Raw genomic sequence first — 21,640 nt, 5'->3', positions numbered from 1 at the left:
AAGCAGGTGGGTGTGAAGGATTTTCCGGTCAGAGTAAGACTTCGTATTCCCACATTTACTGCATGGACAACACATAAAACCATTCTGCTTGTTTGCCTCAGCCACTTCGAGAAAAATATGCATGCCCTTAATGTACTCGGAGGTGTGTCTGTCACCATACATCCATTGCCGGTTCATCTGCTTGCATTACATATAATTATGTGTGTCAAAATTAAGAAAATCAGACAAATATCTATCTAAAGTAAGAAAATCGGACAAGTATCATAAAGAAGATAAGAACAAGAGGCTCACCACGATGGTGCCGACGATGAGATCGGCGTGGGCGATCAACAGCGGTGAAAACGGGGATGGGGCGTGACGGACCCCTAAATCTAGACAAATCTCAAAATAAATGGAGCTCCTAGGTCGAGCTTCGAGAGGAGAAAGCTTAACTAGTGTGGCTCAGGCATTTCATCGAACACCTCATGTGCATAGGAGATGAACTAGAGCACCCAAATGCCCTCTCCTCGCCGGATTGAAAAAACAGAGCATTGTGGAGTGCTCTGCCGCGGCGGTGGGTATATATAGGCAAGTTATTTGTCCCGGTTCGTGGCATGAACCGGGACTAAAGCCACCCCTTCTGTCCCGGTTCATGCCACGAACCGGGACCAATGATTGTGGGCCAGCGGCGAGGACCATTGGTCCCGGTTCGTGGCTCGAACCGGGACAAATAGTTCTACACGAACCGGGACCAATGCCCACGAGGCCCAGGCCGGCCCTCTGGGCTCACGAACCGGGTCTAATACCCCCCATTGGTCCCGGTTCTTGAAGAACCGGGAGTAATGGGCTGGCCAGGGCCGAACGGTAGCCCTGTTTTCTACTAATGTATTATTCCCATCTAGTCAACACTAATAGTAAGCATTTGCCATCATTAGCAGAAGCAAAGAAACATAGCAGTACCTACTATCTACAAGGTGTAAGAAAGAAGGGATGCAGAGGACCAAGATTCCTAAGCTCTCCCATTTCTTTCATAGAAACTATTTCTCAAACAACTCTAGCCTTCTTATCCATGAGTAGGCTCATGTCAGTGCAACGCCGGCAATAACACAAGATACGTAACACGTTATAGAGCGGCGATTCAGAAATGCCACAATTGAAAGATTTGTAAGGCTTTCTCTGAAGAATCAGCCTGCATGATGATAGAAGATAATTACCCATAGTTCCGTTGGTCGGTGAACCATGCAAATATCTTTAAAGAATCATTGCTCGGTATAATTCAGCATCAACGTCAAAGAAGCGTGTCATGCGTTTGTCGAGGCCATGCATGCAAGTTATCGAGGAAATGCCCCAAAACAACGCTAGCAAATGATGATACATGGTGACTACATGATGCAATTACCTATAGTCTCCTAAATACGGTTTCAGGGCGCCTTCGTTCTAATTCTGGCCTGGGTCTCTCGAAGAAAGTCATCAACGATGACACCATGGAGTCGGTTTCGGCTAGCACAGACGCTAGTATGAGCGATCATGGTCATACCCACATCATCTTCTCTTATGTGACATCCCGTGCGCGCCCAATTGAACGGGAATGATTTTCACGCCCATATATATTGCTTGGTTTCCCACCTAAATACGTCCATTTCTGCAAAGAACAAAAAACAAGGAGACTAGCTGTACTATGCATTTTATTTGTCATTGATGGGCAAATCAAAGTGATAATCTCCAATATATGAGAATATTCGGTTTAAACACAGGTAAAAATGAGAGAAAAATGCACTCAACAAGTATACAAACCAAAATGAGGTGGAGAGCTAGAAGCTAAACAGAGGGTGAAAATAGTAACCCTTGCAAGCAAAGGAAGAAAAATATGCAATTGAAATAATGTCAATCTCTGATGCGGATGCAGGAACTGGAAGAAAAAACGGACGAGCCGTCGAGTGGACGGGGGCCCAACACCACTTTGCCAGTCAAGGCCCACTGCTACAACTACTAGAAGAACGCCCGTGCGTTGCAACGGGGCCACATTAACTTTAAGAGTTCAATATTAATCATGTTAATAATACATTTAATATTCTCATACATATCAAGTGACACTGGCGACCTTTTTTGTCAATTTAGCAACGGGCTCAGTTGCAACGGGCTCTTTATACATATCAGACAACTCGCTACTACTTAAACTACAACTATGGCTACCAATATTTTTTTGTCAATTTAACTCAGCAATAGTGCCTGGCTTAATAGACTGCTTTGCATTCATCCCCCTCAGAAGACAGAGAGAACCAACTCAACATGTCAGAAGATTAACAGAAATTTCATTTGTATGGCATGAATATATAGCAGGAGCACCAACACATAGATCAGCAGAGAGCAGAGCACAACATGCACACACTCGGGCCATTTATATCATACACACACAGCAACGCACACACGCATCACGCTGGCATACACATACAGAAAAGCAGGCACACACACATCATGCGCATTGGCCGGTGCGACGCACGCAGAGCAAGTACGTACGCACGGAGAGCAAGCTAGCAAGCACGCACGCGTCCAACCCCGCCGCTGCATGCGCTGGCAGAAGGTGAGGCAGCAAGGGAGACTGCACATTGAAGTTGTCCATGCAAGGCTGGAGGTGCTGGGCCGGCGACGGCGGTGTCGGGACGACGCTTGATTCGTTCCCGGTGGCGTGGAGCTTGGGGTGGCAACGCGGCGATAGCTAGTGCTCGGGGATGGGGGTTTGGGGCGGGGGCAGTCGACCCGATGGCTGGCGAAGTTAACGGGCTCGGGCGGCTGGAAATTCGGCGGGTGGCGGCGGCACAGCGCGAGGATGGGACAGGCGGAAAACCTAGCGGGCGTTCAACTACCAATACCCACGCCTTTTTTTAGGGGAATTGCTTGTGAAAATAATGTGTGACGACGACTTAGTGAGCGGATCCCCTTAAAAAAAACATAGCGAGCAGATTCCTTTAAAACTGGTAGGAATGGATACGATTGATGACGTTGATAAATAGTAGTGAATGTTAGCCTAATTTACTATCATCATGCATGAAAACGAATCATCAAGAAAAAGAATACTTCCTATTACTACACTCATAGGAAGCTTCCTAATCTCTGCTACCAAACAGTTTCTACCCAAACAAGGAAGGAAAGTTATGGACGTGATTCGAAAGGAAACAAACGTTATGAAGATTAATTAATTTAGATTTGATCTTTAGAGATTGATTGTGATTGATTCTTTTACATAAAGATATTACTAAATAATTTGCGTCAGTATGGAAAGTTCTGATCCGTTCAGTTTTTTTCATTGTGTGAGAGGGTGAAGTGAAAATAAACCGATGAAGTGGGGGAGACAACGAAAAAAATCTACGACGGTTAACCTACGAAAAAAAGCCGGACGAAAGTGGTGGGACGAAAAAAAACCTGGAAGCGAGACTACCAACTGCTCCATTAGGAGTAGAGACTACGAGTGAACTGAACCCGTCCTCTCGCTGGCTAGGTTTCCTCGCCGCCGAAATGAACCCGAGCGAGGACGGCGCCCGCCGCCGCCGCCGCCGCCGCCGCTCCCAAACCCACGCGAGTGACGTGGCCGTCGGAGTGATCTGCCGCCGCAGTCCGCGCCTCCATCCCCAGGTTCACCCGAGCGAGGAGGGAGACGGAGCGGCTCGCCGCCGCAGCCCGCGCCCCCGTTACCAGACCCGCGGGACTGGTGAGGGCGCTGGAGTGATCCGCCGCAGCTTCCCGGCTGCGCTGGCCTCGCCGATCGAAGACGAAGACCTCCTGATGGAGATCCTCCTTCGTCTCTCGCGGCAGCCCTCCTCGCTCATCCGGGCCTCCGCCGTCTGCAAGCAGTGGCGGTGCGCCGCCACCGACCCCAAGTTCCTCCGCCGCTTCCGCCTCCACCATCGGAAGCCGCCCCTCCTCGGCCTCTTCCACCAGCGCAACCATGATATCGTCTTCACCCCCACCATGGACCGTCCCGACCGAATCCCTCCAAAGCGTTTCGACCTGCATCAGCATCTCGACAGCCACAACATGGGGGCGGTCCAACTTCTCGATTGCCGCCATGGCCGCGTCCTTCTCACGGACAAACGGCGGGATGAGCTCATCCTATGCGACCCTATCATCGGTGAGCAGCGCCTCATGGCTGTTCCTCCAGAGTTCGTAAGAAAATACTTCAACGGGACTGTGCTTTGTGCTGCCATCGACCATGACCATGTGCACGAAAGCTGCCACTCGAGCCCCTTCAAGGTGGTGCTGATCTATCTCGGAGGGGATAATCAACTTACCGTGTGTGTTTACTCCTCTGAGACTGGCGTATGGGGTGATATCATTTCGACAACCGCTTCATATCATCTTTCTGACTATGGTATCCCTGGCTTGCTTGTTGGTAATTCGCTTTACTGGTTGCTGGATATTATAGGGGCTGGCATACTTAAGTTTGATTTGGATGAGCAGAGCCTAGCTGTGATCAAGGGGCCTCTTGTTACAAATGATTTTAGCCGTGGTAGTTGTATCATCCAGGATGAGGATGGCACGCTTGGCTTCGCCATATTGTCTTACCCTCACTTACAAATGTGGCAGAGGAATATCATTTGCCATGGTGTTGCCACATGGGTGCTATGGAAGACCATTGACATGCGTACAATTCTTGGGCTCCCTAAACAGATTCAAGGAAAGAGGACGCTTATAAGAAGTATACTGGGATGCCTCGAGGATTGTGACGAAATACTTCTATCTGTGGATCGTGGTGCCTATATGGTTCAACTTAAGTCGATGAAGTCTAGGAAACTTTGTGAAAACAGTTATTCAACTTGCTATCATTCTTTCAAGAGTTTCTATCCTCCAGGTGATTTTTCATCCTTAGTCCTCATATTGTAGGAGTAACTTAATACCTTCGTTGTGATTCTCAAGTGTAACAACTTAAACTTAGTTATTGTGCCTTTGCTAGAGACAAACTTATAGCTATATTGCCGATTTTATGTTATCATTCAATATATTTGTCGTCATGCTTCACTATTAATTTCCTAGATAGACAAGCTTATAGCCTTCTTTTGTGTTATCATTAAATGTAGTTGTCTTCCTCCGTGGGAGATAACAAATCAAATATCAAGTGGGTAATAATGTGAAATCAAATGTCAAATGGTTTAACTCATTTGCTAGCTATATTCGTTGATACTATATTTTTAATCTTACTTTTTTTTTCTCAACTCCGATCCATAAAAGAACTTCTGTTTAAACAGTACCTTCCAAAACAATAGTTTCAGTTTTTACTTATTCAAGAGCATCCTGCAACTGACTACTGCAACACACATTTTTTCGCGTATTTGTTGTCTCTAATCAGGCTTTCTTTACTAAATTTGAATACCCAGGATCTCTTTTGCCGGTAGTGTTTATGAGTTTTCGCATGTTTCTATTTTGTCTTCTTCAAATGAGGAGCGATGAGTTAGATGAGATTAATTCTTGACCATGTTTTCCTTTCTTATAAGCTAAATTCTTCATTATGAGGTAGCTATATGTATATATATTGTTTAAATGAATATTCCTTGCAAAAAGCAAAATATGTGGTTTTATTTCTTACGAGTATCAGTAGTGAGTTGTAAAACGTAAATACAAGAGTGTGTTTTTTCCTATATTTGTCAATTCATCTATGTAATAGACTCACTGTTGCCTTCTCATATCCATTTTTATTTTTGTTGGAACTTTATTAAATACCTGCCTTATGCTTCTAGGAACATCCATTGCTGGTGGATGTGATGGAAATGATGCATGCTACACAAGGTGATTGTCTGGTTTGATGTTCTAATGTGCTAAAATGGTAACAGGTAAGAAAATCTTCTGAATATAGTTTGTGAGATTTGAACTGTTTGGTTTTCACTTTGGGAAATATTTGGCAGCCCATGTGGGTAGCATGTACCCTCAAACTACTGTCCATTCGACTATAGGGATTTGCTCATGCTAATAACACAGACAATCAGTTTTAATGGTGGTGATGCTAAGTGAAAAATGGCCTTTCTTTTGGATCATAAATGATATGCAGGTTATATGGCTCTTCCTTTTTTAGGGGGCGGGGTGGGGGTATTATATAGCTCTTCTTTATGTTGCTGTGCTGATCATGAGTTCACATGGCTCGTTCATACACTGTTGCATACTCCTAGATTTTACTGTCAGATTTTGTCTGTATCTATATCAAGTTTGTAACTCGTCCAAGAAATGAATGTATCTAGATGTATTTTAGTTGTAGATACATTCATTTTTATCCATTTTTGTGACAAGTAATTCCGAACGAAGGGAGTAACAGATTAGCGCTTTTGTTTTCCCCAGGTGAAGAAGGGCTGCTGGAGATGTTAGTTGTCACTGAGTTTGTCGCATTCCATCAATGTTGTCGGCAGTGTTTATATGTTATCTAAAACAACTTACCGTGTCTTAGTCTAGCCAAGTCTCTAGTGTAGCAAGATACTTTTGAATACCTGATCCAGGAAATTCAGCTTACTAGTGTTATTTCAAGTTGGATTTCATCGTCTCTTGTTCTTGTTAAGTGTTTGTGCTTGGCTGGCAGGTCTTCTGTTGAGCCATGATAGTTTCAGTGCCATGTATCACTGAAACTTGTTTGTTTGAGTGTGCTTGTCAGCTTGTCTACTTTCTTGTCTTGGAAGTGAGTCAGTGCCATGTAATGGTTCATATGAGCCAGCGTACTCAGCTATTTGGTGCTGAAGATACCCGGAATGGTAGGAACTGGACAACTGAAACTGCTGTGAGTAGCTTCCTTGTTGGCAAGTGGAATTAAACACAGAGTTGTATCCTCAAAGAAAAAAAAAACATGTAGTTGTGGGTTTTTACAGTTTGATTGACAAGCTCCCATTAATTTCCTGTAGATTCAGATGGATACCGGTTTCCTGCTGATGTCAAGCTTTCTCCCGTCCATATATGTGCATGTGAGTTTTGACTGGCTGAACTTTCTACAGCAGTCTAGTATGCGTTTCAGTAGTACTAATGTGTTATTGTTTCAAAACTGTTCAGATCCGAAGGTATTGCCATTTATGCTGTGCGGCTTGCTTGCACTGGTAGCTCCTCAACCTGAACTGAACGCCTCATCTGAGTTACTCGTCGTTTCCAACACAAGCATCCCATCGCTGTAACCATCTGATTTGGAGTATGATATATTGTTCCAAAGTCAAGAGAGCAGAGTTCTGGACCTTCCCGGTGCAATGCAGGCATGCAGCCAACTATTCCCCTAGGTGCAGTCAGTGTGACTGATGATGCTCTCCTCCATTGCACACAGCTTGCAAACGAAAAAATCCTAAATATTCTGATTGGAATTATAGCAAAATCCTCTAGCTGTCAAATGGAACAAAAAATGACTTCATTTGTTTAGCGTTTTATATTTAGGTGGCAACAGGAAAAGGTTCATATTTATTTAGCTTTTAAATTTGTCATAACGTTTTGGAAGCCATATTGTTCCCTCTTTTGGTGACACTATTGTACAACGGTTCTCTCATTGTGCAGGAAAAATTGTTCAAAAAGCTCTGGATTTGAGCAGTCTACACAAAATGAGTCATTCTGCTGAAACATAAGCTGCATTATTGCAGAAACGTGTCCATAGTCCATTCTTTCCCTCTTATATAAAAAAAATGAAATTCAGTTAGACCTTCATGATGGTCACTTCAAAAGGCATGACTTACAACTTATTAATGGACGGCTAGATCAACCACTCAAAAAGACATCCAGCCCTGGAGCTGCTACTGCTTCGGCGGGTAAGTCTCATTCCAAACTGATCACTGATATTCACTCCAGACTATGGCCTCCAGAGAAGGACGGTGTTTATAGCTTTGGCATTGTGATCATGGAAATTGCCAGTGGAAGAAAGAAACTCGACACTTCCCGGTCTGAAGAGAGCATCCATCTTATTACCCTATTTGATGAAAAAGTTAAGACTGATCAGTTGGTAAATTTGATTGACAAGAACTTAACGACATGCAACCACATGAGCAAGAAGTAGTTCATATGATAAAGCTTGCAATGTGGTATCTACAGATTGATTGCAAGAGAAGGACTCAAATGTCTGAGATTATCAAAGTCCTAGAAGGTACTAAGAATGCAGTGATCAACATAGAGCACAACTTTGTTCTTACAAATCTAGGAAATTTTGTTATTGTAAGATTAGGGAAACCACACGTTGTGGTGCCTTGTATTGATCAATATATAAAGGTTACAAGGCAGAGTTCGTATCGTATAATATACGGACACCTATACAAGGACTACGCATATATATATATATATATACAAAACAATACGGTTATATATCCTAAAACCCTCCCTCAATCATAAATGGGCGTCCACGAATGTTAAGACTGTCCCAAAAATCCAAGAAGAGAGGGGATGGCAATCCTTTGGTGAAAATGTCCGCAAATTGTGAAGAACTCGGAACGTGAAGAACCCGGACCTCGCCCGTGGTGACACGGTCTCGTACGAAGTGTAGATCGATCTCCACATGCTTGGTGCGTTGATGATGAAAGGGATTCTCTGTCATGTAAACAGAGCTCACATTGTCACAAAACACCACAGTGGCACCAGTCACCGATCGACTAAGCTCCTGAAGAAGTTGCCGTAACCAACATGTTTCAGCCATTACATTTGCAACTGCCCTGTATTCGGCCTCGGCGCTAGAGCGAGAGACCGTGTGCCGCCGCTTAGCAGACCATGATACCAGGTTAGTGTCGAGGAAGACACAATAACCAGATGTAGACCGGCGAGTGTCAGGGCAACCTGCCCAGTCAACGTCAGAGTAGGCCATCAATTTGTTGCAGCTGCGTCGAAACAAAGTGAGGCCATGGCCCGTGATGCCGCGGATGAAGCGAAGCACATGCTTCACAAGGAGCAAATGATTAGCCCGAGGATCATGCATATGAAGACAAATCTGCTGCACAGCATAAGAGATGTCTGGCCGAGTGAATGTGAGGTACTGAAGACCGCCTGCAATACTTCGATACTCGGTGGGTTCTGCAACTGGATCACTGGACTTGGCTGAAAGTTTGGAGGAAGTATCAACGGGAGTAGAGATGGGTTTGCGCTGCAACATGCCAGCTTGGTCAAGAAGATCCAATGCATACTTCTCCTGTGAGAGGAACAGACCGTCCTTGCTGCGTGTGATAGAGATGCCCAGAAAGCAATGAAGATCACCCATATTTGTCATACTGAACTCGGTACAAAGAGAGGCAATCAAACTATGCAACAATGTCGAGGAAGACGCAGTCAGGATGATGTCATCCACATAGAGCAGGAGGTAGGCCATGTCAGCGCCACGCTGATAGACGAACAACGAGCTGTCAGACTTGGAGCCAACGAAACCAACTGATGCAATGAATGAAGCAAACCGCTGAAACCATGCTCGAGGCGCCTGTTTCAAACCATAGAGTGATTTGTTGAGGCGGCAAACCTTATCAGGGAAGCGAGGATCAGTGAACCCAGAAGGCTGACGAGCATAAACAGTCTTGGTGAGAGAGCCGTTGAGGAACGCATTCTTGATGTCAAGCTGATGAATCGACCAGTCACTAGAGAGAGCACTGTGCGAATAGTGGCTGGCTTGATGACAGAGCTGAAAGTTTCATCAAAATCGATACCTTCGTGCTGAGTAAATCCACAGAGCACCCAACGAGCTTTGTAGCGATCCAAAGAACCATCAGACTTCATCTTGTGATGGTAGATCCACTTACCAGTAACGATGTTTGCATTGCAAGGTGGATCAACGAGGTCCCAAGTGTTGTTGGAGAGAAGAGCACCATACTCCTCAACCATAGCGGAATGCTAGTTTGGATCCTTGAGAACACCACGATAAGTCTTCGGTATTGGAGATAAACCCTCAACATGAAGATCAAAAATCTTTTTTGGCTGCACAATACCCTGTTTAGCACGAGTGGCCATGGGGTGAGATGGTGGCGGTGGGGGACCCCGCGGCCGGCGGGTCCGGGGTGGATCCACAGCAGCAGGAGCTGGCGACGACGTGGCCGGTGGTGACGCTGCTGCAGCAGGAGAAGGACTCCTAGCAGGGCCGCCATCAAGGCCCCCGGTAGGGCGCTCGACAGAAGCCCGTTCCCCAGGCGACCGAGGCGAGGTCGGTGGCGGCGACATAGGCGAGGTCGGTGGCGGCGACCGTGGGGTCGCGTCCGAGGTTGCCGTGCCTGGCACGGTGAACGGCATCAACGACACCGTCTGCTCAGTACCCTGCAAAAAATCATAAGTGTGCATGGAAGGAGTAGGAGTTGACGAAGATGGAGTGGAGGCAAAGGGAAAGCTTGACTCATCAACACTACATGGCGGGAGATGATGATCTTTTGGGTGGAGCGATCAAGGCAACGATAGCCATGATGACGTGATGGGTACCCTAGAAACACGCATGGCATGGAGCGAGGCGCAAGTTTGTGCGGAGCAACGGCGGTGGTGTTGCGGTAACATAGACAACCGAAAACCCGAAGACCAGCATATGCAGGATCCACGCGAAGTAAGGCACGAAAGGGAATGCGATCCGAGATTGCCTTGGAAGGCAGTCGATTATGCAACATAACAGCGGTGTGAAGAGCTTCGACCCAGAAACGAGGTGACATGCTAGCTTGGATGAGGAGTGTATGAGTAATGTCATTAAGAGTACGAATAATACGTTCGGCTTTACCATTCTGTTGCGAAGTGTATGGACATGAAAAGCAGAGTGCAATTCCATGGTGATGGGAAAATGAATGGAGGAGTGAACTATCGAACTCACGACCATTATCACACTAAATAGCCCGCAAGCGTGCACTAAATTGGGTGAGCGCTAAAGCATGAAGGGACGATAAGTGCAAGAAAGCTTCTGACTTAGACCGAAGAGGGTAAACCCATGCATACTGAGTAAAATTATCGAGACAAAATGAGATAATACTTAAAGCCAGAAATACTCTCAACAGGAGATGTCCACAGATCACAGTGAATTATTTGAAACAGAGTAGTGGTTACACAATTGGTGGAAGAAAAAGGAAGACGAACGTGACGACCTAACTGACAAGCATGACACAAACTACTTTTATTCTTTTCCCTAGGGATGATCGAAGAATGAGCTAATGACTCCATGATGGGTCGCCCAGGATGTCCAAGCCGACGGTGCCAGAGTGCTGCATCGACGACGAGGAAGGCATGTTGCTGGCTGGTAGAGGAAGGACAGATGGAGTAGAGAGCGCCGAAGCTATTGCATCTGAGAATCTCGGTCCTGGTTAGAAGATCCTTTACAGAAAAACCAAGAGGGTCAAATTCGATGGATACACGATTATCAATGGTGAACTGGCGAACAGACAAAAGGTTTTTAACTATGTTAGGAACCACTAAGACATTACGAAGATAAAGGGGACGAGAGGTGGTGGAGATAGGAAGACGTGCATGCCCGGTACTGGTGATTGGAAGGGTGGAACCGTTACCGACAATGACAACACAATGAGAGGAGGGGGAGACACGGAGGTGAGCATACCGGGATCGGACGTGAAGTGGGAGGAGGCGCCAGTGTCCATCACCCACTCCCTGGTGTGTGCTTGCAGCCCCATGGTCTAGAACTGATGCATGAGCGCGGCCTGGTCCCACGAAGCCGTTGTCGATGCCGGTGATGATGGAGCCGGGCCGGTGAGTCCGTAGGAGGGCTGTCCAGGGGCGTAGCTGTTACCGTAGGGGGCAATGCTGTACGGGTTCTGAGCATATAACGCATGCGGCGATGGGATGTGCCGGGGCGCATAGCTGGGAGCCGAGGCGTAGCCGGGCGGTGCACGGCCGAGCAGACCCCCTTGGCCATATGGCCACATCTGGATGGCACCGTTCCAGGGATGCTGTGGCGAGGGCCAGGAAGGAGTGGCAGCCGGCGGTGTCGCGGGCGCCAGGATGGTCTCCTTGGCGACTCCAGCGGCGGCCTTCTTCTTCTTCTTTCCTTTTCCAGAGGCCTTGCCGGGGTTGCCAGTGGCGGTGTTGGTGAAGAAGGCCGTATACGAGTTGCGCGCGCGACGATTTTTGCGCTTCATGTCCTGGAGTGCGAGCAACGAGCAGCACTGCGCGAAGGTCATATCGAGCATGAGGGAGATCAGATCGGCGGCGGACTTGTATTGCTCGGAGAGGCCGTTGAGGCAGTGGACCACCATCTCGACATCATCAACGGGGGCGCCAAGATCCGCAAGCCCATCGGAGAGGGACTTGACCTTCTAAAGATAGTTGGCCATGCTCATCTCTCCCATCTTGACATCGTCGAGCTCGGCCGTGAGGTGGATCTGACGATTGATCTTATGGTCGTTGAAGAGTCTGTTGATGCTATTCCAGAGTTCAACGGTGAGTGGATCGTCATCGGGCGTCATGACATCGTCGAGGATGCTGAGCGAGACAGACTCATAGAGCCAAGAGACGATGGTGGCATCGAGGAGAGACCAGTCCGGGGTCGACGCGTTGGGGGCATCAAAGTCGAGGTGATCCAGGAGGGCATACTTGCGGCAGGCGGCGCGGAAGAAGGTGTGCCACTGACGGTGAACACCGGTGTCAAGCGCGAGCTCGACGGGAATGTGTCCCTTAATGGAGTGCAGGCCGACGGCTTGGGCATGGAGCGAGGTCAAGGAGAAGCACCCCGCACTCGTCCCGGATCCATCGGCATCGGTCGCGAGAGGCAGCTTGGCCTTGGCGGCCTCGGCCTCGGCGTCCTGATGCTCCTTGGCCGCTGCCAGCGCCTGGTTCGTCGTGTCCGTGTCGGGCTGCAACATGGAGGTGGCGGTGAGAGGGGCGGTGGTTTCGGTGGCAGCGGAAGGAGGAGGGCGGCACAGGCTAGGGTTAGGGTTTTAGGCTCTATACCATGTAAGATTATGGAAACCACACGTTGTGGTGCCTTGTATTGATCAATATATAGAGGTTACAAGGCAAAGTTCATATCATACAATACAAGGCAAAGTTCATATCGTACACCTATATATACAAAACAATACGGTTATATATTCTAACAGTTATTGATGCGAATGTGAACATTAAAGGATTGCTTTGGCTTGTAAAGCAATGAAACGGGCCAGCCCAGTTATGACGAGGGAACAAAAACCTTCAAGCGAGACGGAAGCTACACTCGCGCTAAGCGAGATATAGTCTTCGTGGTTGGCCGTGGACGTCCTCCCGTTGACTACAGTCATACATAGCGTGCTTGGTTGGTTTTTTTTTTCTTATTCCGGTCGGTTTATTCAAATTTAAAATATTCATGAACTTTAAAAATTTAAAAATAGAAAAATGGAGAAGGAGAACGGAAATATGAGGCCGCTTATCTAGAGTAAAATATTTGTCTGTTGTATCATGTGCCAAATGAAATGAGTAGAACACTTGTATGCTGTATCTTTCCAAATTAGTACAATCTAAAGCCGCTTCTCTTGAGTTAATTTTACATGAAAAAGCATTAATATTACAAGATACAGCAGAAGAACTAAATTTATTCTATAGGATCTTAATGACAGCCATATTAAGAGTTCATAAATGACGGGCTGGGTCTGAAGCTTTTTCTTTTCTTTTGTTGAAAGATGCAAAATCCTTGCCTCTGTCTGTTGATAAAGAACAAGAATCGGTTCATATTTACTTTAAACATTCTTGGCCTAACAGAAAACAAATACTATCAGCAGGGAAAAAAATTATATAAGACCAGGTCTCATATAAAGTAGGTGAGACCCGTCCTGATGGATGACACGTGGCATTCACAAATCACAAAGTATCTAATCTCTCCCCCTGATTTTAGATGGGGGTGGGATAAATGCTTTGTGATTTGTGAATGCCACATGTCATTCATCAGGATGGGTCTCACCTGCTAATCCGTAAGACCCGGTCTCATAGAATTTTTTTCCCTATCAGCAGCAACAGCCAAAAGCAAAATATTACATGATGCTCTTATATTTCTTTACGAAGGGAGTATGTCTCAAAATGGTCCTTAGCTAGCTGCGCTACCTCAAGCAACCTCTTGCGACCCCCACGTGATGCCTCCCCAGGGCGCGCTGGGAGCGATCTCAAGCACGCCAACAGCCAACCACAAGGCGACCTCCCCTCCGACGCTGCTGGCATAGGCCGCGGTGGCGGCGGGCCCAACACCTAAGGGGTTGGGGGGTTGGATGCGGCGGCGACCCTCATGGATCTACTCGGGCGAGTCCATCGAGGAGCACATGCATAGCGGCCAGGGCGGCGCCCTGGTCGTGTGGCGACGGTGCTAGCCCCCATAGTCGCCTGGAACCGACGAGTTCTCTAGCGATGGTGGGCATGTCGGCGGCCATGGATCTGGATCCCACCCAGATTCATCGTCAGTTCTTCACATGGATGGTCGGCGACGCGATGAGGGGTTCGGTGAGGGGATGGAGGATGCCTGCCGGAGTACTGGCGGTGACATACGTCTTCATGGCGAGGTTCCGCGTGGTTCTAGCCAGCCGCGAGATCGGGACGACGCGGCTTCCGGTGAAAATCGCGCTTAACTGCGGTCTTGGCGGACAATGGCGGCATCTCTGACGTCGTTTCTTTCTCGAGTCATTGTCGTTGTAGGTCACGTCAACTTGATCGGGATGTTCTAGGGGAAACCCTAGATCTGGGTCCACCGGATTGGACGAGGATGGCGCATTCGGTGATGTTCTCCCTTCTGGAGGCATCATTTTGGAGCAAGTGCTGGCTGGAGGGGACAAGAGGAGGAGCGGTGTTACATCTACCGAAAGGCCGAAGGTGGATCTCGGGGGGCATGGTGTAGCCAAGTTTCAGTGACGGGCGCGTGTGGATGGATACGTGCAGGATGTTGGTGTCGTCTGGCATTGCGGTGTCATCGACAACAATATGGCCTAACGATGTGGATACACTGATCACTCCTGAAGGTGGGACGATGGAAGATGGCAGCAACCGATCGTAGAGTGTGCACCTACGGTGTGCAGAGGGTCTAACTAGAACTGTTGGTTCTCTCCGTCTGCCAGCGGGCTGCTTGTGGCCACCGGAATAAATGTAGTGTTGATATGTGGTAAGGGCACGTCATCAAGATTGTAGATGTGGGGACAATAGTTGTTAGGAAGATGACTTCAGATTGACTCATGTGTTTGTTTTGTTAGGTTCTGTGCAATAATATAATAAAATGGCTATATTCCTTTTTCTGCGCTACAACAAAGAGAAATGTTTGACGAAGCTGTAGAAAAAGATTTGTTGCCCATTTTGCAGATGCAGCTATCGGGTGAACACAACGGGGGCCCAACACAACCACTAAGCCCGAGTGCACGGTGAACTCGTCTCTGCTACTCTCACCACTCCGCTCCCCGTTACTCCCTGTGTGGTGTGGTGTCGCTAGCTAGGTCTTGCCGCCGCCGCCCAAATGAAAGAGAGCGAGGACGGCGGCCGCCGCCGCCGCAGGCCCCAAACCCAGGCGAGTGACGAGGCCGTCGGAGTGACCCGCCGCCATCCCCAGCTTCACGCGAGCGAGGAGGTTGCCGGAGTGGCTCGCCGCCGCCCCCGTTCCCAGATCCGCGCGACTAGCGAGGGCGCTGAAGTGATCTGCCGCCGCGGAGTCTTCCCGCCGGCGCTGGCGTCGCCGATCGAAGACGACGACCTCCTGAGGGAGATCCTCCTTCGTCTCCCGCCGCAGCCCTCCTTGCTCGTCCGGGCCTCCGCGGTCTGCAAGCAGTGGCGGTGCGCGGCCACCGACCCCAAGTTCCTCCGCCGCTTCCGCCTCCACCACCGGAAGCCGCCCCTCCTCGGCCTCTTCCACCGCCGCAAGGATGATATCGTCTTCACCCCCGTCATGGACCGTCCCGACCGAATCCCTCCAAGTCGTTTCGACCTGCATCTCCTGGACACCGACAGCCACAACATGTGGATGGTGGAACTGCTTGATTGCCGCCACGGCCGCGTCCTTCTCATGGACACACTATGGGATGAGGTCATCATGTGCGAACCTATCACCGGCGAGCAGCACCGCTTGACCGTTCCGGCAGAGTTCGTAAGGAACCGGTTCACCGGGGCTGTGCTCTGTGCTGCCATCGACCATGACCACGTGCACGGAAGCTGCCACTTGAGCCCATTCAATGTGGTGTTGATCTCCGTTTTCGGAGGGAATAATCAACCTATCGCGTGTGTTTACTCCTCGGAGATTGGTGAATGGGGTGATATCATTCCATCAACCGTTTCATTTGAGCTTTTTTACGAACATACCCCTGGGTTGCTTGTTGGTAATGCCCTTTACTGGTTGTTGGATTCTATAGGCAATGATATACTTAAGTTTGATTTGGATGAGCAGAGCCTAGCTGTGATTAGGGGGCCTCCTCTTACAAATGATTTTCGCCATGGTAGTCATTGCATCATCCAGGCTGGGGATGGCGTGATTGGGTTCGCCATATTGTCTTACCCTCACTTACAAATGTGGCAGAGGAATATCAATTTTCATGGTGTTGCCACATGGGTGCTATGGAAAACAATTGATATGCGTATGATTATTGGGCTCCCTAAACAGATTCAAGGAAAGAGGGCAGTTGTGAGACGTATATTGGGATCCCTTGAGGATAGTGATGAAATACTTCTATCTGTGGGCCGTGGTGCCTATAAGGTTCAACTTAAGTCGATGAAGCCTAAAAAACTTTGTGAAAACGGTTATTTAACTCGCTATCATTCTTTCACCAGTTTCTATCCTCCAGGTGATTTTTCATCCTTAGTCCTCGTATTGTCGGAGTAACTTAATCTCGGTGTGTTCTGTACATGCATGTTCGAATACCTCCTGTTGCGATTCTCAAGTGTAACGGCTTAAACTTAGTTACCGTCCATTTGCTAGATAGACAAACTTATAGCTATATTGTTTAATATATGTTATCATTCAATATATTTGTCTTCATGCTTCATATTCATTTCCTAGATAGACAAGCTTATGGCCTTCTTTGTGTTATCATTCAACGTAGTTGTATTCGTCCTGCAAGTGACTTATGCAACACACCTTTTTTCCGCATTTGTTGTCTCTAAGCATGCTCTGTTTACTTAATTTGAATACCCAAGATCACTTTTCCCGGTATTGTTTATGAGTTTTCGCATGTTTCTATTTTGTCTTCTTGAAATGAGGAGTGATGAGTTAAATGAGATCAATGCTAGGCCATGTCTATCTTTCTTATAAGCTAAACTTTATTATGAGATACGTATGTATATGTATATTGTTTAAATGAATATTCCTTGCAAAAAGCAACATATATAGTTTTATTTCTTACTAGTTAGTTGTAAAACGTAAATACAAGGGTGCATATTTTTCTTATATTTGTCAATTCATCTATGTAATATACTCACTGTTGCCTTCTCATATCCATTTATATTTTTGTTGAAACTTTATTAAATGATTGCCTTATGCTTCTAGGCACATCTATTGCTGGTGGATTTGATGGAGCTGACATGATGCATGATACACAAGGTGATAGTTTGGTTTGATCTTCTAATGTGCTGAAATGGTAACAGGTAAGAATCTTCTGAATATAGTTTCTGAGAATTGAACTGTTTGATTTTCACTTTGGAAAATATTTGATGGCCAGTGTGGGTAGCATGTATCCTCAAACTACTGTCCATTCGACTATAGGGATTCAGACATGCTAATAACGCAGAAAAAAATTAAAATGGTGGTGATGCTAAGTAAAAAATTGCTCTTTTTTGGATCATAAATGATATGCAGACGTTGTATCCCCAGAGTTCCCCTTTGGTTTAGCTGTTTCATAATCTATAAGTTGCAATCAATATATATTAGTTGCCAATTTCGTTACTACAAGCATCAGCTGCATCATTCAACTCCATCACCTCACATTCATGTGATAAGGTTGGAAGATTTACTTTGTTGCCCTCTGTATTTCGAGGAGATATAGTCAGCAATATGATATAGCTCTTCCTTTTTAGGGGGTGAGGGTGGGGGTATTGTATAGCTCTTCTTTATGTTGCAGTGCTGACCATGAGTTTGTACACATGTCTTGTTCATACACTGTTACATACTCCTATATGTTACTGTTAGAATTTATATCTGCATCTGTATCAAGTTAGTAACAGATTAGTGCTTTTGTTTTCCCCAGGTGAAGAAGGGCTGCTGCAGATGTTAGTTGTCACTGAATTTGTCGCATTCCATAAATGCCGTCGGCAGTGTTTATATGTTACCTAAAACAACTTACTGTGTCTTATTCTAGCCAAGTCTCTATAATGTAGCAAGATGCTTTTGAATACCTGATCCAGGGAATTTCAACTTACTAGCATTGTATCAAGTCGGATTTCGTGGTCTTGTTAGTTGTTTGTGCTTGGCAGCTCTTGTGTTGAGCCATGATAGTTTCAGCGTCATGTATCACCGAAACGTGTTTGTTTGAGTGTGCTTGTCAGCTGCGGTTTGAAAAGCATGTCTACTTTCTTGTCTTCAAAGTGAGTTTTGCTTTGCTGCTGCTTGTCTAACACTACTTACCTTGTAATGGTTTATATGAGCCAGAGTAGCTTCCTTGCTGGCAAGTGGGATTAAACCTGTAGGTGTGTGCTTTTACAGTTTGATTGAGCACATATGTTCCTGTAGATTGAGAAGGATACCGAGTACCTCCTCGTGGCAAAGCTTTCTGCAGCAGTCTAGTGTTGTTCCAACATTGTTCAGGTCCGAAGGTGTTGCCATTTTTGTTGTGCGGCTTACTTGCATTGGTTGCTCCTCAACCTGAACTGAACACATTTTCTTTCTTCAGTGTGTAATGGAGGAAGGAAATGGTTGATAAAACCAAGAGGCACGGACTTGTCCTTGCCTCTTGGTTTTAAAAGCTAAAATTTTCATAACGGTTTGAAAGCCATATTGTTCCTTCTTTTGAGGGAACCGATCCATCTTTGTAAACTTGAGAACCTGATTCATTTGACACTACCCCCTCTGCCCTCTGGACACTATTGTACAACAGATCTCTCTCATTGTGCAGGAAAAATTGTTAAAGAAACTAAGAGTTTGAGCAATCTGCACAAAATGAGTCATTCTGCTGAAACATAAGTTGTAGTATTATCGCAGAAATGTGTGCATAGTCCATTATTGCCCTCTTCTATAAAAAAGGAAATTCAGTAGATTTGCATGATGGCCACTCTGGATAAAATTGGAGTATTATGTAGGAACTGTGAAGCAACAAAGGATGTTCATGCCTTTCCGAACCTAGTGGATTATTGTTAGTAAAAATTTCACTTGTTGATTTTTTTTTTGCGGGTGAATTTCACTTGTTGATAATCCCTCTGTAAAGAAATATAAGATCGTTTAGATCGCTATCTTATATTTCTTTACAGAGGGATTAGTGATCTAAACCATTTTATATTTCTTTAGAGAGGCAGTACTGAACATTCAGTGTTTAGTACAAATTGCATTTGTTGCTACTACGCACTTGTATTGCTTTTATACAGTTGATTTCTCTACTTCCTTCGCATGAATCGGTGGTTAGTACAAACATGCTATTAATTTCAACTACGATAACTAGAAACAGATTTGCACTCAAGGGGGAAATGAAACTGAGTTATTCATCTACTGTAGAGGCTCAGCAGCGCTTAAATCTGCTCAAGACCTGGACATTTAACTGATTCACCATGGTTTACGTGAAACAGAGAAGGATGGCCAGAGCCTTGTTATCTTGAAATTCTATGGCCAATATGTAAAGAAGCTAATCTAGGCATCTTAATATCTCCAGATCCGGAGGAAAAATAAATAAAAGAAAACCATTGTTTGAGCATAAACAGAAGCATGCCTGACAGAAAACCAACAGTTTGGAGTACACTGGTGCATGCATTAGTCTTTTGCACGGTCACTGTTTCCAACGCAAACATGGCATAGCTGTAACCATCTGGCTTGTATGATATACTGATATTGCTCCAAAGTTCAGAGAACATAGTTCTGGACCTTCCGGTGCAACACAGCCAACTGTTCGTCTAGCTGCAGTCTGTGACTGTGATGATGCTTTCATCCCCTGCACACAGCTTTGCAAGCGCATAATCCTAAATATTTTGATTAGGATTATAGCAAAACCCTCTAGCTTTCAAATGGAACAAAAAGAGGCTTCATTTGTTTAGCATTTTACATTGTGAATAGAAAAAAATCATATTTATTTAGCATTTTTTTTATAGCACGATAAGTTTAACAGCTCAAAGTCATATGTTTTGTCTGTTGAGGAACCGATCCATATTAGACTTAAAAGAGCTTGATGTAAAGCACTACCCCTCAGCACTCTGGACACTACTGTACATCAAATCTCTCATTGTGCAGGAAAAAAAGTAAAAAAAAAACTCTGAATTTGAGCATTCTGCACAAATTGAACCATTCTGCTGAAACAGAATTTGTATTATTGCAGAAATGTGTGCATAATCCTTTTTGCCATCTTATATATATATAAAAAAAGTTCAGCTAGATCTACATGATGGCCACTCCAGATAAAACTAGAGTATTATGTAGGAACTGTGAAGCAAATAAGGGAGCTTAGAGACCAACAAAGGAAGTTCATGCCTTTCTAAACCTAGCGGATTATTGTTAGTAAAAATTGCACTTGTTGATAGTAAACATTCGGTGTTTAGTTAGTAGAATTGCACTTGTTGCTACTAAGCACTTGTTTTGCTTTCATATGGTGCATTTCTCAGCTTTCTTCGGAGGATTCGGTGTTCAGTAGAAACATGCTATTAATTTCAACTACGATGTTATTACCGAAAAAAAAATCAACTACGATACTACAAACAGATGGCCAGCGCGGTGGTTCTAATTCACCATGGTTATGTGGTTCCAGTGAAACAAAGAAGGATGGCCAGCGCGGTGTCCTAACTAGAGCTTAAGTAGCCTCTTGTATGCACTGCTACACACAAACAGAAGTACTACTACTGCTACGTTTGCTTGTACACAGCCAACTATTCTAAGAGCACACACACACGTACTAGTAAGCCACTTGAGCCTTGGTTATTTCTATTGCACTGGAATGGCCTGAACTACAACGATGGGATATAGCTCCTTTTATAGACACGGATATGGGGCAACTACCACGAACATGCACATCACATTCCTATGAAACTACTAGCTAGCTATGTAAACTTCTAGGAAATTACTAGGACCTGCTGCTTCCTTACAAGCCAAGGAAACTGATACTTCCTATCTAAACTTTGCTGCCCAACGTGTTGTGCCCATAGACAGGGTTTTAGCTCACACTAACAAGGCTCATGCATGTGTTTAGTGTGTGTTCATGGCAAACATACAGAGAAGGAAATGCACTCTGCCTCGAGAAAGAAGCTCCATAATATTTGAAATATTGAGGACAAACAGTAGATACATATATACTTGTCATGTCTTGGAACATAACGTTGCAAAACACAAGCGTGCCAGGAGACTCCTGTAAGTGGATGTACAAGATAAAGTGAAAAAAAAAATCAAATATGAATTATTCAACCTACACATCGCCAAATTTGGATTTAGAATGTGACTTTTCTGTTGCCAAACTTTAGGCCGTAGCACAGTAGCCTACAGCCAAGACGTACATCTTGATCACCAGAGTTGATGGCAATATAGGCCAGTCAACAAGGCTTCAAAGACTCCAGCTGCTAGATTTGACTGTCCAATGTGCCTGTAGTAACAAATTATATAGTATCAGGTACCAACTGAGAAAAAGCAAGAACACTAGTCCATTGGTAACCTGATATTTATTTT

General features: G+C 45.7%; 2 protein-coding genes across 2 annotated transcripts; both read left to right on the top strand.

The window, feature by feature from the left end:
* Positions 1 to 3,897: 3,897 nt before the first annotated feature.
* Positions 3,898 to 6,400, top strand: LOC119280756. The gene is made up of 3 exons (XM_037561496.1): positions 3,898 to 4,825; positions 5,709 to 5,801; positions 6,301 to 6,400. The coding sequence occupies exons 1-2, from the start codon at positions 3,946 to 3,948 to the stop codon at positions 5,759 to 5,761; spliced, it is 933 nt and encodes a 310-aa protein (XP_037417393.1). The 5' UTR covers positions 3,898 to 3,945; the 3' UTR covers positions 5,762 to 5,801; positions 6,301 to 6,400.
* An 8,925-nt stretch (positions 6,401 to 15,325) lies between these two features.
* LOC119279268 lies at positions 15,326 to 18,333 on the top strand. Its single transcript, XM_037560569.1, has 3 exons — positions 15,326 to 16,640; positions 17,342 to 17,439; positions 18,039 to 18,333. Exons 1-2 carry the CDS (start codon positions 15,326 to 15,328, stop codon positions 17,410 to 17,412), a joined length of 1,386 nt encoding a protein of 461 aa, XP_037416466.1. The 3' UTR covers positions 17,413 to 17,439; positions 18,039 to 18,333.
* The last annotated feature ends 3,307 nt before the right edge of the window (positions 18,334 to 21,640 follow it).

The sequence above is a fragment of the Triticum dicoccoides genome, chromosome 3B (genome assembly GCF_002162155.2).
Source record: "Triticum dicoccoides isolate Atlit2015 ecotype Zavitan chromosome 3B, WEW_v2.0, whole genome shotgun sequence".
Lineage (NCBI taxonomy): Eukaryota > Viridiplantae > Streptophyta > Magnoliopsida > Poales > Poaceae > Triticum > Triticum dicoccoides.
The sequence above is the reverse complement of the archived record's forward strand: the minus strand, read 5'-3'. Positions and strand labels throughout refer to the sequence as shown.